Source organism: Bos javanicus, chromosome 2 (genome assembly GCF_032452875.1).
Source record: "Bos javanicus breed banteng chromosome 2, ARS-OSU_banteng_1.0, whole genome shotgun sequence".
NCBI classification, from domain to species: Eukaryota; Metazoa; Chordata; class Mammalia; order Artiodactyla; family Bovidae; genus Bos; species Bos javanicus.
The window spans coordinates 113,049,489-113,062,218 of NC_083869.1; the positions used below are offsets into that span (position 1 = coordinate 113,049,489).

Here is a 12,730-nt window from a genome sequence, read left to right on the forward strand (position 1 = left end):
GCCAGAAATAAAACAAAACTTGCAAATTGCCCATTTATACCTAGAAAAAAATTTGCCCAGACTATTTCAAGTTATGAACTTTTCTGGGGTAAAAATAAACTGATATGATTCTAATGATCTCAATTTTGAGAGAAGGGTTAGAACCAGGCTGTGGCTTATTGATAGAAATATCATATAAAGATAGTTTCATTGAATAAGCATGTTATTACATATGATTGGGAATTTCACGTATGGTTACACTCTAAAGAAATTTCTGATGCTTTGGGAAACTAAAAAGAGTTCAAACTCTGGAGAATAGGGTATAAAAAAATTCAAACTAAGGAAGCATTTAATTATTTGTGATAAAAGAAAAGCTCACTCAGCTTTTTGACTATTTTGATTAGATGATATTTGATATTTTTATATATTTGATTAGATGATACAACTATTAGCATCTAGAAACTGGAAATATGAAGTGTCTATACTCACCAATATTATCGAAACACAAAGTGGTTATTGATGCTGAGATAGTGTAATAGAAAATAAAAATCATTTACCTGATGCATGTAATTCTTGTATTGATTCTGAAGGTGTCAAAGGATCTGAATTTAATATAAATAAACAAAAAGTTCAGCTATATACATACTCAGATAAACACCATATTCATTAACTATGTGTAATTTATACTGAAAAATTAAAATATATTGTCTTAAAATACAAGTGAATCCCTTCAATAAAGCTTTGCTTTTCAAGACAAGGCTTTGGTTGTTTACTTCTTTTCTTAAGAAAGAATGTCATGAACAGAATTATTTTAATGCTTAGCCTTCTTCTTGAGCACTGTCTTTTCCTTCTATCAGAAATCTGCTTGCTCTGAAACATGTTTTTATGTTTACTATTGATAATATCAGATCTACAAAGATACTACCAGGTCTCTGAGCTACTGATAAATAGTAAACAATCCCTTTTACTTATTGATAAATAGTAAACTATCCCTTCTCCAGGGTGAATTCCAGACCCAGGAATTGAACCGGGGTCTCCTGCATTGCAGGTGGATTCTTTACTAGCTGAGCTACTTGGGAAGTAAATAGTAAACAGATAATACAAATGACTAAAATAGATTTTGATCCCCTTGACTGTCTTAACCAGTCTGCCTAATGCAGTAATAACTTGGCAATAGTTACGAGGTTAATGTTCTTTGATTTACAAGCACCAATTGTATGGCTTTGTGGGCCTTCTCTTTGATGAAAAAGAAAACATAAACAAAAATTGAGAAATACAGTGCTGTACTCTTTACCACATGCTATTATTTTCTGCATTTTAACCTGATTACCTGGGTCTAATGCCCATATGACAATTTCAGACAAAACTAAGACTGAGGAAACAGGAATACAAACAAAGAAGCTAAGGCAAACAAACAGATGTGTTCCCTTTGCAGGAACTGATAAAAGTCTGGGACTTATTACCTGGAATGTTGGCTGATCTTATGGGGAGACATAATGGAATAAAGTGTTCATGCTGACATACTTCTTGGAGAAAATCAAATTTATATTGGCATAAGGTCTAAAAAAGAGGCAAAAGAATGACTATTATTCACACACTAAGAAAGTTAATAGAAAATCTGCACTTGAATCTTATCTCTAAAAAGGAAGTGGAGTTACTTTTGTGTGACCACTGGGTCATTGTTAAGTTTAAAGGATTTTGTCCCCTCTCAAGTGGTAAATGTAGTCAGGCACCCTATTTTTGGAGATTGGTCAAGGCTTGTTCAGGAAGTGATTTCATTTGCAACCTACCTTGAGCTTCTATGGGATACAATCTTATTGAGTTCTATTTTTTCATTTCTTTTAGCATATAGCAAAATGTATTTATTCTGAGAAAAACAGTGCCTCACCACATGTACTAAGATGTACAACTACACTCAGCTTGAAGAGCAGATCACTCCAAATCAACTTCTAAGATCCAGTGCTAAGGAAGACAATGGTGCAGAGAATCTAAACTTAGAGTAAATCTCTCTCCATCTGCCGTTTATTCTGAGAGTACATCATTCCACCCCTTCCCTGCCCTTGCAAACAGGTCTGGCATCTCAATGTTTTGAGTAGGACAGTGATAAATGAAGTGCAGACATGATCCAAAGCAACTTAATACAACTGCATAAATGGGAACAATTAGCAACTCCATAACCATTCTATTTTTATTGTCATGCAAACTAAGTAATCAATTTTTAAGACTCAGCTTGTGTTCATTGTATTCACTAAAAACATCTAACAAAATAAAAATATATTTTATTTGCTCAGATACTTTAGAATCATAATTTGTGACAACTTTAGTCAGTAATTTAGAATACTGACATCTCAAACAAGGGTAGTATTTGACTTAATCCTTTGTACATCAAAGTGAAAAGGAACATAATTAAATTACATGGTGATCACTCTTCATTGAGTATGTTCCATTTGGTCTTTGATAAGATATATAATTTAGGGTCACTGGAATCATACCTAAAAGGATTTTCTGCAAATTTCTTGCATAATTGGAGCACTAATGAAGGACATTCTTTTTTAATTTAATTTTATTTTTAAACTTTACATAATTGTATTAGTTTTGCCAAATATCAAAATGAATCCGCCACAGGTATACATGTGTTCCCCATCCTGAACCCTCCTCCCTCCTCCCTCCCCATACCATCCCTCTGGGTCGTCCCAGTGCACTAACCCCAAGCATCCAGTATCGTGCATCGAACCTGGACTGGCAACTCGTTTCATACATGATATTATACATGTTTCAATGCCATTTTCCCAAATCTTCCCACCCTCTCCCTCTGCAACAGAGTCCATAAGACTGTTCTATACATCAGTGTCTCTTTTGCTGTCTTGTACACAGGGTTATTGTTACCATCTTTCTAAATTCCATATATATGCGTTAGTATACTATATTGGTGTTTTTCTTTCTGGCTTACTTCACTCTGTATAATAGGCTCCAGTTTCATCCACCTCATTAGAACTGATTCAAATGTATTCTTTTTAATTGCTGAGTAATACTCCATTGTGTATATGTACCATTGCTTTCTTATCCATTCATCTGCTGATGGACATCTAGGTTGCTAGGTTGCATTCTTTTAAAAAATATTTACAGAAAGAACTAGATTTTCAAAACTGAATGACATATAATCATGCAGTTTTCCTAGCTAAATCTCCACAGCTAAAAAATAACATTCAGGCTCCTAAGCCTAACATGAAATGCTCCAAGAAGATCATTATTTACTTTTGGAATTTCTATATTTGTTTATTTCTATAAACATAAATATATTCTATTTCTATATTCGTAAATATATTTCTATATTCTTTCCCAATACCTAGATGACTTCTCTTGGGGACTTATTTTCCTCCCAATGGGGAAAGGTTAATGGGGAACTGTTAATTCAGGTGCCTTCTCTTTCACGTGACCCAAAGCAGACCAGTTACATGCTTCCTCTCTGGAGTGTAAATCTTTTTTAAAATTTTTTTATTGTAGTATAGTTGATTTATAATGTTGTGTTAGTTTCAGATGTACAGCAAAGTGGATCAGTTATTTTATATATATATATATATATCCATTCTTTTTAAGATTCTTTTCCCAAGTAGGTTATTACAGAATATTAACTAGAGTTCCCTGTGCTATACAGTAGGTCCTTATTAGATATCTATTTTGTATTATTGCAATCTGTATATGTTCATCCCAATCTCTTATTTATCACATCCTCCCACATTTCCTCTTTGGTAACCATAAATTTGAGTGAGTCCATCTGTTTTTTAAATAAGTTTATTTGTATCTTAAAAAAATTAGATCCCACATAGAAGTTGTGTCGTATAGTATTAGTCTTTCTCTGTCTGACTTACTCCACTTAGACAATCTCGAAGTCCATCCACATTGCTGCAAATGACCTTATTTCATTTTTCATGGCCAAGTAATATTCCACGGTATACATGTAAGCAGTGTTAAGAGGGAGAAAATGGTCCCATTTCATTATTTAAGGAGCAGCAGACCTTGGCCCCAGGTTCATCCTTTGTGATTACTCTTCTGCCCTGGAAGTGCCTTGGTCTCCGCTCTTTTCCAAGCCTAGTTCTCCCAATATCCTTCCAATAAATTCCCTTTTACTCAAATTGGAGTAAGTTTCTGTTGGTTGCAACACAAAGAACCTTAATGCTTAATGATACAAGTTTCAGAGTCTGGCCCATTTCCAGTCTTATGTCCCTCTGGCATATGCTATATTATATAGCTCAGTGGTTCTCAAACTTGAAAGAACACAGAAATCACCTGAAGGTGATAAGAATCTTGCTGCATTCCAGATTTCTGGGCCCCACCTGCAGTAGCTCAGCTCTGAGATCACTGGTCTAGGAACCACACTTTGGGAACCACTGCTCCCTAGATATTAGTACTATTCCCTGTCTCCTGACACAGAGTCACTATTTATGTAAGGTGATCAACTGTTCCATTTTGCCCAAGACTGGAAATTTTCAGAGAAGTGGAACTTGCTAAAACCAAGACAGTCCTGGGAAAACCTGAGGAAGAAGAACTGCAGCTGGAATCATTCCTCTCACAGCCCACAAGAAACAGAAACGAAATGTAAACACTTTAACTCCACGCCCATTTGTTCCCCACGAAGGGAGGACTTGGGAGACTTGCTGAGATGACAAGCCATTTTAAAAGCCTGCCTTTCATTGTATAGAAATTGTTTTTTGATACAAATAATGGATAGGTTATTGTTTTAGACAGATTATACACAGAGACCAGTGTATTTATTTGTAATGCAACAGTTTAGAAAGCCATCACTCCTGAACATGGTTCTTACCTTGGGATCACCAGAGGAGAACATGCTGATGTAATTGTTAACCATCTTAAACACAAAACCCCGGTCCATAAATGTAAAGCAGCGCTAAAAAATAAATAAATAAATAAATAAATTCAGATATTTTTATTTTAAGGATCATTAAAGCTGTTAGAAAAGATGATTAAAAATATTGATGCAAAATAACATTTCACTAAATGTCTTATATAATAAATGTTTGAACAATATCTACAATATGCTTAAGCATTCATCCACATATGGCAGCTAATTAAAATACCAGATATAGGACACACACCACAAAGTTACAAACCCATATTTATCATTTTTCATAAAACATCTCTTGGAGCTTTGCAATGAAATATTGCAAGCCCTTTCCTTTTAATATAGAAATTTTTAGCTTTTACTTGTCTTATTTTTTAACCACTTTTCTACATTTTATTATTGTTTTTTAATAGTTTTTTCCACAGTTCCTTAGGTGAAGATCATTTACTGTACAACATCTGGTAAGAACAGGGGCAGCAGAGACAGGTCAGGGAAACCTTTTGCAATCTCACTGGCCTCTTTCAATAGCTTTTCTTTTCAGCCAAGGCAGCTTGAATTTGAAGAGTGAAGGTAAGAGAGACTGAGATTTCTATCAGTGAGCTGCTCACTGTCTGTCTTACTCTGTCTTCACACTCTTGTAACTGTAATAAGGAGAGTCTTAAGCAGTAGGTAGCTTTAGAGGAGTCAGGCAAGCATTGCAAGTCAGCTCAGCATCTGCTCTCTATCCCAAAGACTAATGGCCACGTAACCAGTAACCAAGCTACGGGGGCCAGTTCCTGCACTGGAAAAGTGTGACGTGGGCATGGACTGTTTCCTGATGCAGCATCTTGGGCACTATAGTAGATTAGCTTATGGAGGTCATCACTGCATGTGTGTTTCATTCTACCCATCCACAAGTGTGCGAATATGTGTATCACGTGGGAAAATTTCTTGGCTGCTGTATCACTCAGTATAGAAGGCTTCTTTCTCATCCAGAGTCCAGTAGGGTCCATTGTAACAGTTTCGCGTTTCTTAATCTCTCAGTTTTACAAACAAATCTCTTTTCTCAGAAAGGAATGGACATAAAATCTTGTTATAGGCAGTACGCATATGTGCGTGCTAAGTTGTTTCAGTCGTGTCCAACTCTTTGCAACTCGATGGCCTGTAGCCTGCCAGGCTCCTCTGTCCACAGGATTCTCCGGGCAAGAATCCTGGAGTGGGTTGCCATTCCCTCGTCCACCTCCTCCAGGGGATCTTCCCGACCCAGGGATGGAACCTGCGTCTCTTATGTCTCCTGAATTGGCAGGCGATTTCTTTGCCACTAGTGCCACCTGGAAAGCCCTATAGGTAGTATTCCAAGTGGACGATCTCCCATTGAAATACGCCCATGTAGAAACATGAGTCATTTTCTCTAATAACATTTCCAGTTGATTGGTCAATCATATGTTTGTTTTGTTTCCCTTTCCATTTTTCTATGTTTTATTCTGAGTTTTTTAAATCTACCTATTCATTACATACTACTTCATTTATATTTTCATTTTCAGTATGAATTTAAGTTCTTTCAGTCATCTCCCTTTAGTAAAAAAGTGAAAGGCTCCCTGGTCCTCCTATCTCCCAATAGAACAGTGAGGAAAGGTAACACCAGAGCATAATCACAGGTGCAGAAGATGTAGAGGAGGGGAAGAAGAGGGCTTTGATGTCCTCTGCACTATGCAGGCTCTCAGCAAGTGGGTCAGGTCCTCTAAGGTTCTCCATCTGTAGAATGAAGTCCCAACTGGTGACCCTTGGAATATTCCCAATGTGGAGCTCTCTCCCTGGAGACCTCTGCTATTGCTGTCTCATTCCTGCTGGGAAGAAGCTTGGGTCTCACTTTGCAGAGAGGAAGACCATCTAGTATAACTATGGGTTCTAGAAACTTCTCAAGAAAGAACACAAGAACAGAAGCACTTTGGTGAAGTCACAGGGCACCTTGATTAGATGGAGGAGGAATTTGTCAGTCATGTCACTGAAAGGTTGCAGTTGCCACCTCCCAGAGGCTCCTGTAGCTAATCTGTGAGCTTTCAAAGGAGACCAAACTCCATCACCCATGAAAGGGGAAAATGAGGAGGAGGGTGCCTACCCTGGGGGGTCTAGGAAAACTCAGAGTTTCTTGAGATTTAAGACCTTCTATGTGGAGAACTTGTCATCCTCTTTTCAAGGGGCAGTGAGGGATAAGAGGGGCAGGTTGTTCCAAGGATACAAAGCTGGTAGAATCAGCCTTTTTCCTACAAAGAGCCCTCCTGTGGGTCAAGCTTCATCAAATGTGTCTCTCCTGTCATTGGTACCCTGTTCTGGCCCATTCCAGCACCTTCTTAACCCCAAGGGCAGAGGATCTTTCACCCATTGTTAAGGCATGGAGGGGCCTCTCTGCTTTTGTTTTAAAATAATTTATATTAACCTTCCATATTAGCAGAATACAATTTATAGCAGGCTTTGGCAAACTATGTTCCATGAGCCAAAACTGGCCCACTGTTTGTTTTTGTAAATGATGTTGTATTGGGACACAGCTGTGCCCATTTGTTTAAATATTGTCCATGGTGAATGGTCTATGGGTTTCCCTGGTGGTTCAGATGGTAAAGAGTCTGCCGGCGATGCAGGAGACCCAGGTTCAATCCCTGGGTCAGGAAGGTCCCCTGGAGAAGGAAATGGCAACCCACTCCAGTATTCTTGCCTGGAGAATCCCAAAGATGGAGGAGCCTGGTAGGCTACACTCCACGGAGTTGCAAAGAGTTGGACACAAATGAGTGACCAACACAGAATGGTCTATGATTGTTTCTAGCTGAGTTGGGTACTTGCCACAGAAACTGTATGGTCTGCAAAACTAAAAATATTTAACATTTGATCCTTTACAGAAAAAAATTTGCAGACTGTTGATATAAAGAATAACATACCCTATCAGACTTTTTCTCAGTTTGGCTTAATAAAGGAAAATATTCTAAATTAAACATGCAAAGATATATTGTAATAAAAAATTATTTATTTTGTTTCATCAACTGTGAGAACCAATGAGAATTTTATTCTATAGCTTGTTTAGTGATCAGTTATGAACTCAAATTACAAAACACGCATCTGATACCCTTTCCCTTTATATTTTATAAAACTACTTGGCCCATCTTTTTCTTCCTCATCTGGATACTTTACTAGGTATTAACTTACGTATCACCACAGCAACTCTTGCATAGATTGAATTTATAGAAAACATTTATTTATTCCACAAACACAGAACATTTAAGTGAAAGAGAGTAAATATAAAGACTTTCCCTTTCATAGACTTGCTTATCCATCTTTTTTTTTGATATTTAAAGAGAAATATCACAGATGTTTCTTTAAAATATTTTGCTACCAAAATCTGTCTTTTATATTAGATGATTGCCAAATGGTTTCCAAAAGCAAATTGAAATAAAGTAGAGAATAGTCAGAAGAGTGGGTAAAAAGACATGGCTGTCTGAGAAGGAAAATTAAAATCAGAATGAACTTTCCTTTGCTACCTCCTTGGTATTATATTTGCAAGAAAAGAGTATCTAGACAGCTACTCTCAGGTAAATTAGAGTTGTGACCCAGATTGGCAGTGGAAAGAAAAATTACAGAAGCTACATATGTAGACATGGATGCATTTGCATCCTATCTATCTCTAGGAGAGAACGGTCAGAGAAATGGACAAGGTTTCTGGCTTAAGTGCTACAAAAACATTATTTTCCCATGATGTAAGACAAAAGAGGACACTTTCTCACCTAGGACACTTTCATGTGGTCACCCCGGAGGTACCACATTCTCCATTTTTGGAAAACAATCTTGGTACAACCATGGTGTTACGATACTTCAGTTGTTAAATTCTGATGACAACTAACTTACAGTATTAGATTACTAATGTAGAATTCAACAACCAAAAGAGATAAAAGTCATTTGAAACCTAAGTTAAGTGAATAACTACTTTCTGGGAATATAAAAGTTTTGTAACGCCAACAGTGGGGCAGTGTTGAGCAGCTGAACACTCAAAGTTCATCAATTCATATGCAGTATGCCAAATGACTACATTCAATTTAACATCAAAAAACCATGTCATCTTCTTTTCTCTTTTCCTTTCTGCATTCAGATGATTCATATAATAAACTTTACATTTTAAAACAAGCTTTCTGGGTCAAATAAATTCCATAAAAACAATAATCTCAAAACAATGCCTGTACAATGGATTTTTATAATGTACATTATACTAAGTTAGCGTTTCCATTTATGAACGTCACAAAAGTCCTGCTTTCAGTTTGCAGTCCATGGATCCACATATCTTACAGACTGTATTTGTTTATCTATTGTCAATCCATGCTTTTTACCCACAGCTTTCACAAACCACTGGTGTCACCATTAGCTGTATACTCTGTGTCTCTTTTCACCTTGGACATTCATGTTAGACATCACTTTATGTACCACCAGAAGCTACTTTTGCATAAATGAGGTCCAAGGAAAGCATATTTTTTTCTAATAAGTACAGAACATTTAAGCCAAAGAGGGTAGATAAGGGGTCTTTTCCCTTTTTAAGAGACTTGCTTATGCAACATTTTTTTTTTTTGCAATTTAGGGAAGAATACTCTGCAGATGTTTCTTAAATGCAGTGTGCTTACAAATTGGACAACATGTCATTTTCTCCAAATTTTCTTTTTCATCAAGCACTTCAAATAAACTACTAGCATAGTAACAAACTTAATTCTCATAGGTCTTAAAATGTGGTAGAAAATTAGAGTAAATTTTTTTTCTATTTTACTCTCTTCCTCCTTAAGCCTGACCATCTCTTTCTCTTTCTTGAAGCAAGAAAAAAGCAAAATTAAGATGTAAAACAGTGAAAAAGAAACTTCAAGAGGTAAACATGCATAGTACATAATTTGAAAGAGCATTTGACACGTCAAAAAAGAAATTAGACTGAATTAAAATTCACATGCAGAGTACATCATGAGACACGCTGGACTGCAAGAAACACAAGCTGGAATTAAGATTGCCGGGAGAAATATCAATAACATCAGATATGAAGATGACACCACCCTTATGGCAGAAAGTGAAGAGGAACTAAAAAGCCTCTTGATGAAAGTGAAAGTGGAGAGTGAAAAAGTTGGCTTAAAGCTCAACATTCAGAAAACGAAGATCATGGCATCCAGTCCCACCACTTCATGGGAAATAGATGGGGAAACAGTGGAAACAGTGTCAGACTTCATTTTTCGGGGCTCCAAAATCACTGCAGATGGTGACTGCAGCCATGAAATTAAAAGACGCTTACTCCTTGGAAGGAAAGTTATGACCAACCTAGATAGCATATTCAAAAGCAGAGACATTACTCTGCCATCAAAGGTTCATCTAGTCAAGGCTATGGTTTTTCCTGTGGTCATGTATGTATGTGAGAGTTGGACTGTGAAGAAGGCTGAGCGCCGAAGAATTGATGCTTTTGAACTGTGGTGTTGGAGAAGACTCTTGAGAGTCCCTTGGACTGCAAGGAGATCCAACAAGTCCATTCTGAAGGAGATCAGCCCTGGGATTTCTTTGGAAGGAATGATGCTAAAGCTGAAACTCCAGTACTTTGGCCACCTCATGCGAAGAGTTGACTCATTGGAAAAGACTCTGATGCTGGTAGGGATTGGGGGCAAGAGGAGAAGGGGACGACAGAGGATGAGATGGCTGGATGGCATCACTGACTCAATGGACGTGAGTCTGGGTGAACTCCGGGAGTTGGTGATGGACAGGGAGGCCTGGCGTGCTGTGATTCATGGGGTTGTAAAGAGTCAGACACGACTGAGCGACTGAACTGAACTGAAAATTCACGAATGACAACTTCAGCTAATTTTCCATCTATCTCCATAGTCTCTTTGTTACTAGTATTTATTGATAAGTTCCCACAGCTATCCAGTATGTCTTGGTGTCTACTACAAAAAAGCAAGAAAAGTGCCTTCATCAAGGTCACCAATAGTCAACAGTTGGGCAAAAGAAGGAACAGAAGAAACACATTATCTTTCCGATTGGATGCATTATCTGTTCAGTGATACACCATCATTCTACATTAGCTAATTTTGGACTAAGTTCATTTTTCTTCCTAATTTAATATAAATAAATATTGCTAAATATATATATGTATGCATATATATATTTCATTTTATGTTGCTCAATACTTTAACTGATCATTTTCCTTTTATGTAGCTAATTTATAATATTTTCATCATGTAAAAAAGAGCCTGGAAGTAAAACAACAAAAATGCTCAATTCCCCCAAATTTTTCCAAAGTGGCTATTTGGCATCATTGTGAGAGCTATAGCCATGCCAAAATATCACTTCAAGGATAGAAAAGCCTGAGAAAAAATATTGCCTCAGGACAAGTTCTCCTTTAAAAATATCATTTTTCTGTTTAAAAATATTTAGAAGTCCTACATTTGGCAATATTCAAGCAGATACTTTTCTCTAACCTTGATTTTTGTTCTATAGGACTCCAAATTGGAAAAAAAACCCAGAAAGTATTTCAAGCAAGAAAGACATATAGATGAAAGCATTCATCTAACCATGGTAGTCCTGACTTCTCATCATAAATGAACCTGTGACTTAATTAACATGTAGAGTATCTCACAGCCACTATCACACAGGCCTGAAGAGAATCAGGCTTTGTATAATGTACCTTAAGAAATCTGGCAACGCTGTGGTTTGCCCTTTTTGTTTCTTCAAGTGCGTCTTTGTTTTTCCAAATCATGTGGTCAGCGAAGCTCATGACAAGATTGTCCAATTCATTTTGAAAAGATTCAGGAAATCTTTGAGGCCGAGAAAGCTAAGGAAAGAATGGATCATTGCTTTACAATGAGATCTGTGAAATACTAAGCCTGGAAAACATAACCTGTAAGACTTAACTTCATTCTATTTATTATCAAACAAAAAGTCTTTTTGGAAATTTGAAAGCAATAATGAAATTAGAAGCCATTTCAATTTCAAGGTCATGATTTCCACTTTTCAGTGAATTTTTCTTCTATTTTGGGCAATAAAGCTTTCACTTTTTCATTATACATTATAACATATATGAATTGCAAACTATTCAGACAACATAGAAATGTAACATTTTTTATAACCTCTTAATACCCCTTCTTGCCTTCTCAGGAAATAACTACCATGAATGGTTTAATGACTATTATTCTAGATTTTCTTTGATTCACAGTTTTCTAATTTAAAACTCAATTATTTTGATTTTTTAAAACTATTAATAAGAATCTTCCAATAAACAACTATAAGAAATCAATGAATGAATAACTGAATGAGTACAGATATTAGTTTGAAATGTCCTCTAAGTTGTGAGTACCAGCTAGCTTTTTTATAAAAGTTATTTCAGTTTTATAAGAGACATAACTGACATACAAAATTATAACATATTTAAACCATACACTCTGGTGTTTTCATGCACATAATAAATTGTGAAAGAATCCCCACCCCTCATCTAGTTAATTAAGCCATCCATCAGCTCACATACATATTTTTGGGGCGAGAACATTTAAGTTCTACTCTCCTAGCAAATTTCAATTATACAATACAGTGCTATCAACTATAATCACCATGTTTTCCATTAGATGCTCAAACGTTATTCATCTTATAGATGGAAGTCTATACCGGCTGGTCTTAACTCTGGTATTAGCATATGCCCATGACAGTTGTCAGTGAGACTTCACTGTCAAAATGCTTTTGCCATAAGATAAAAAATGGTTTGGCTGTGAGATTACACAACTACACTGAGTAGTTGTGTACACAGTTACACAATTACACTCACTACACTGAGTAAAACTCTACAGGCCCCTAAAGAGTGCCCTTGGGTACAGAAATCTACCCCTCCTATTTTAACTCGGAAAATTTCAGGCAGCTGAGTTT

At 36.6% G+C, this 12,730-nt stretch overlaps 1 protein-coding gene across 11 annotated transcripts in view; it reads right to left on the reverse strand.

Annotated features, from left to right (window-relative positions):
* The window catches only part of DOCK10 (dedicator of cytokinesis 10), a 304,984-nt gene that overhangs the window by 45,224 nt on the left and 247,030 nt on the right, over window positions 1-12,730 (reverse strand). For all 11 annotated transcript variants that reach the window (XM_061386579.1, XM_061386560.1, XM_061386598.1 and 8 more), the window contains 4 exons: window positions 11,502-11,648; window positions 4,802-4,885; window positions 1,443-1,539; window positions 537-581 (listed from right to left, as the gene is read on the reverse strand). In XM_061386579.1, the coding sequence (XP_061242563.1) occupies window positions 537-581; window positions 1,443-1,539; window positions 4,802-4,885; window positions 11,502-11,648 (373 nt within the window). The remainder of the gene's footprint in view (window positions 1-536; window positions 582-1,442; window positions 1,540-4,801; window positions 4,886-11,501; window positions 11,649-12,730) is intronic.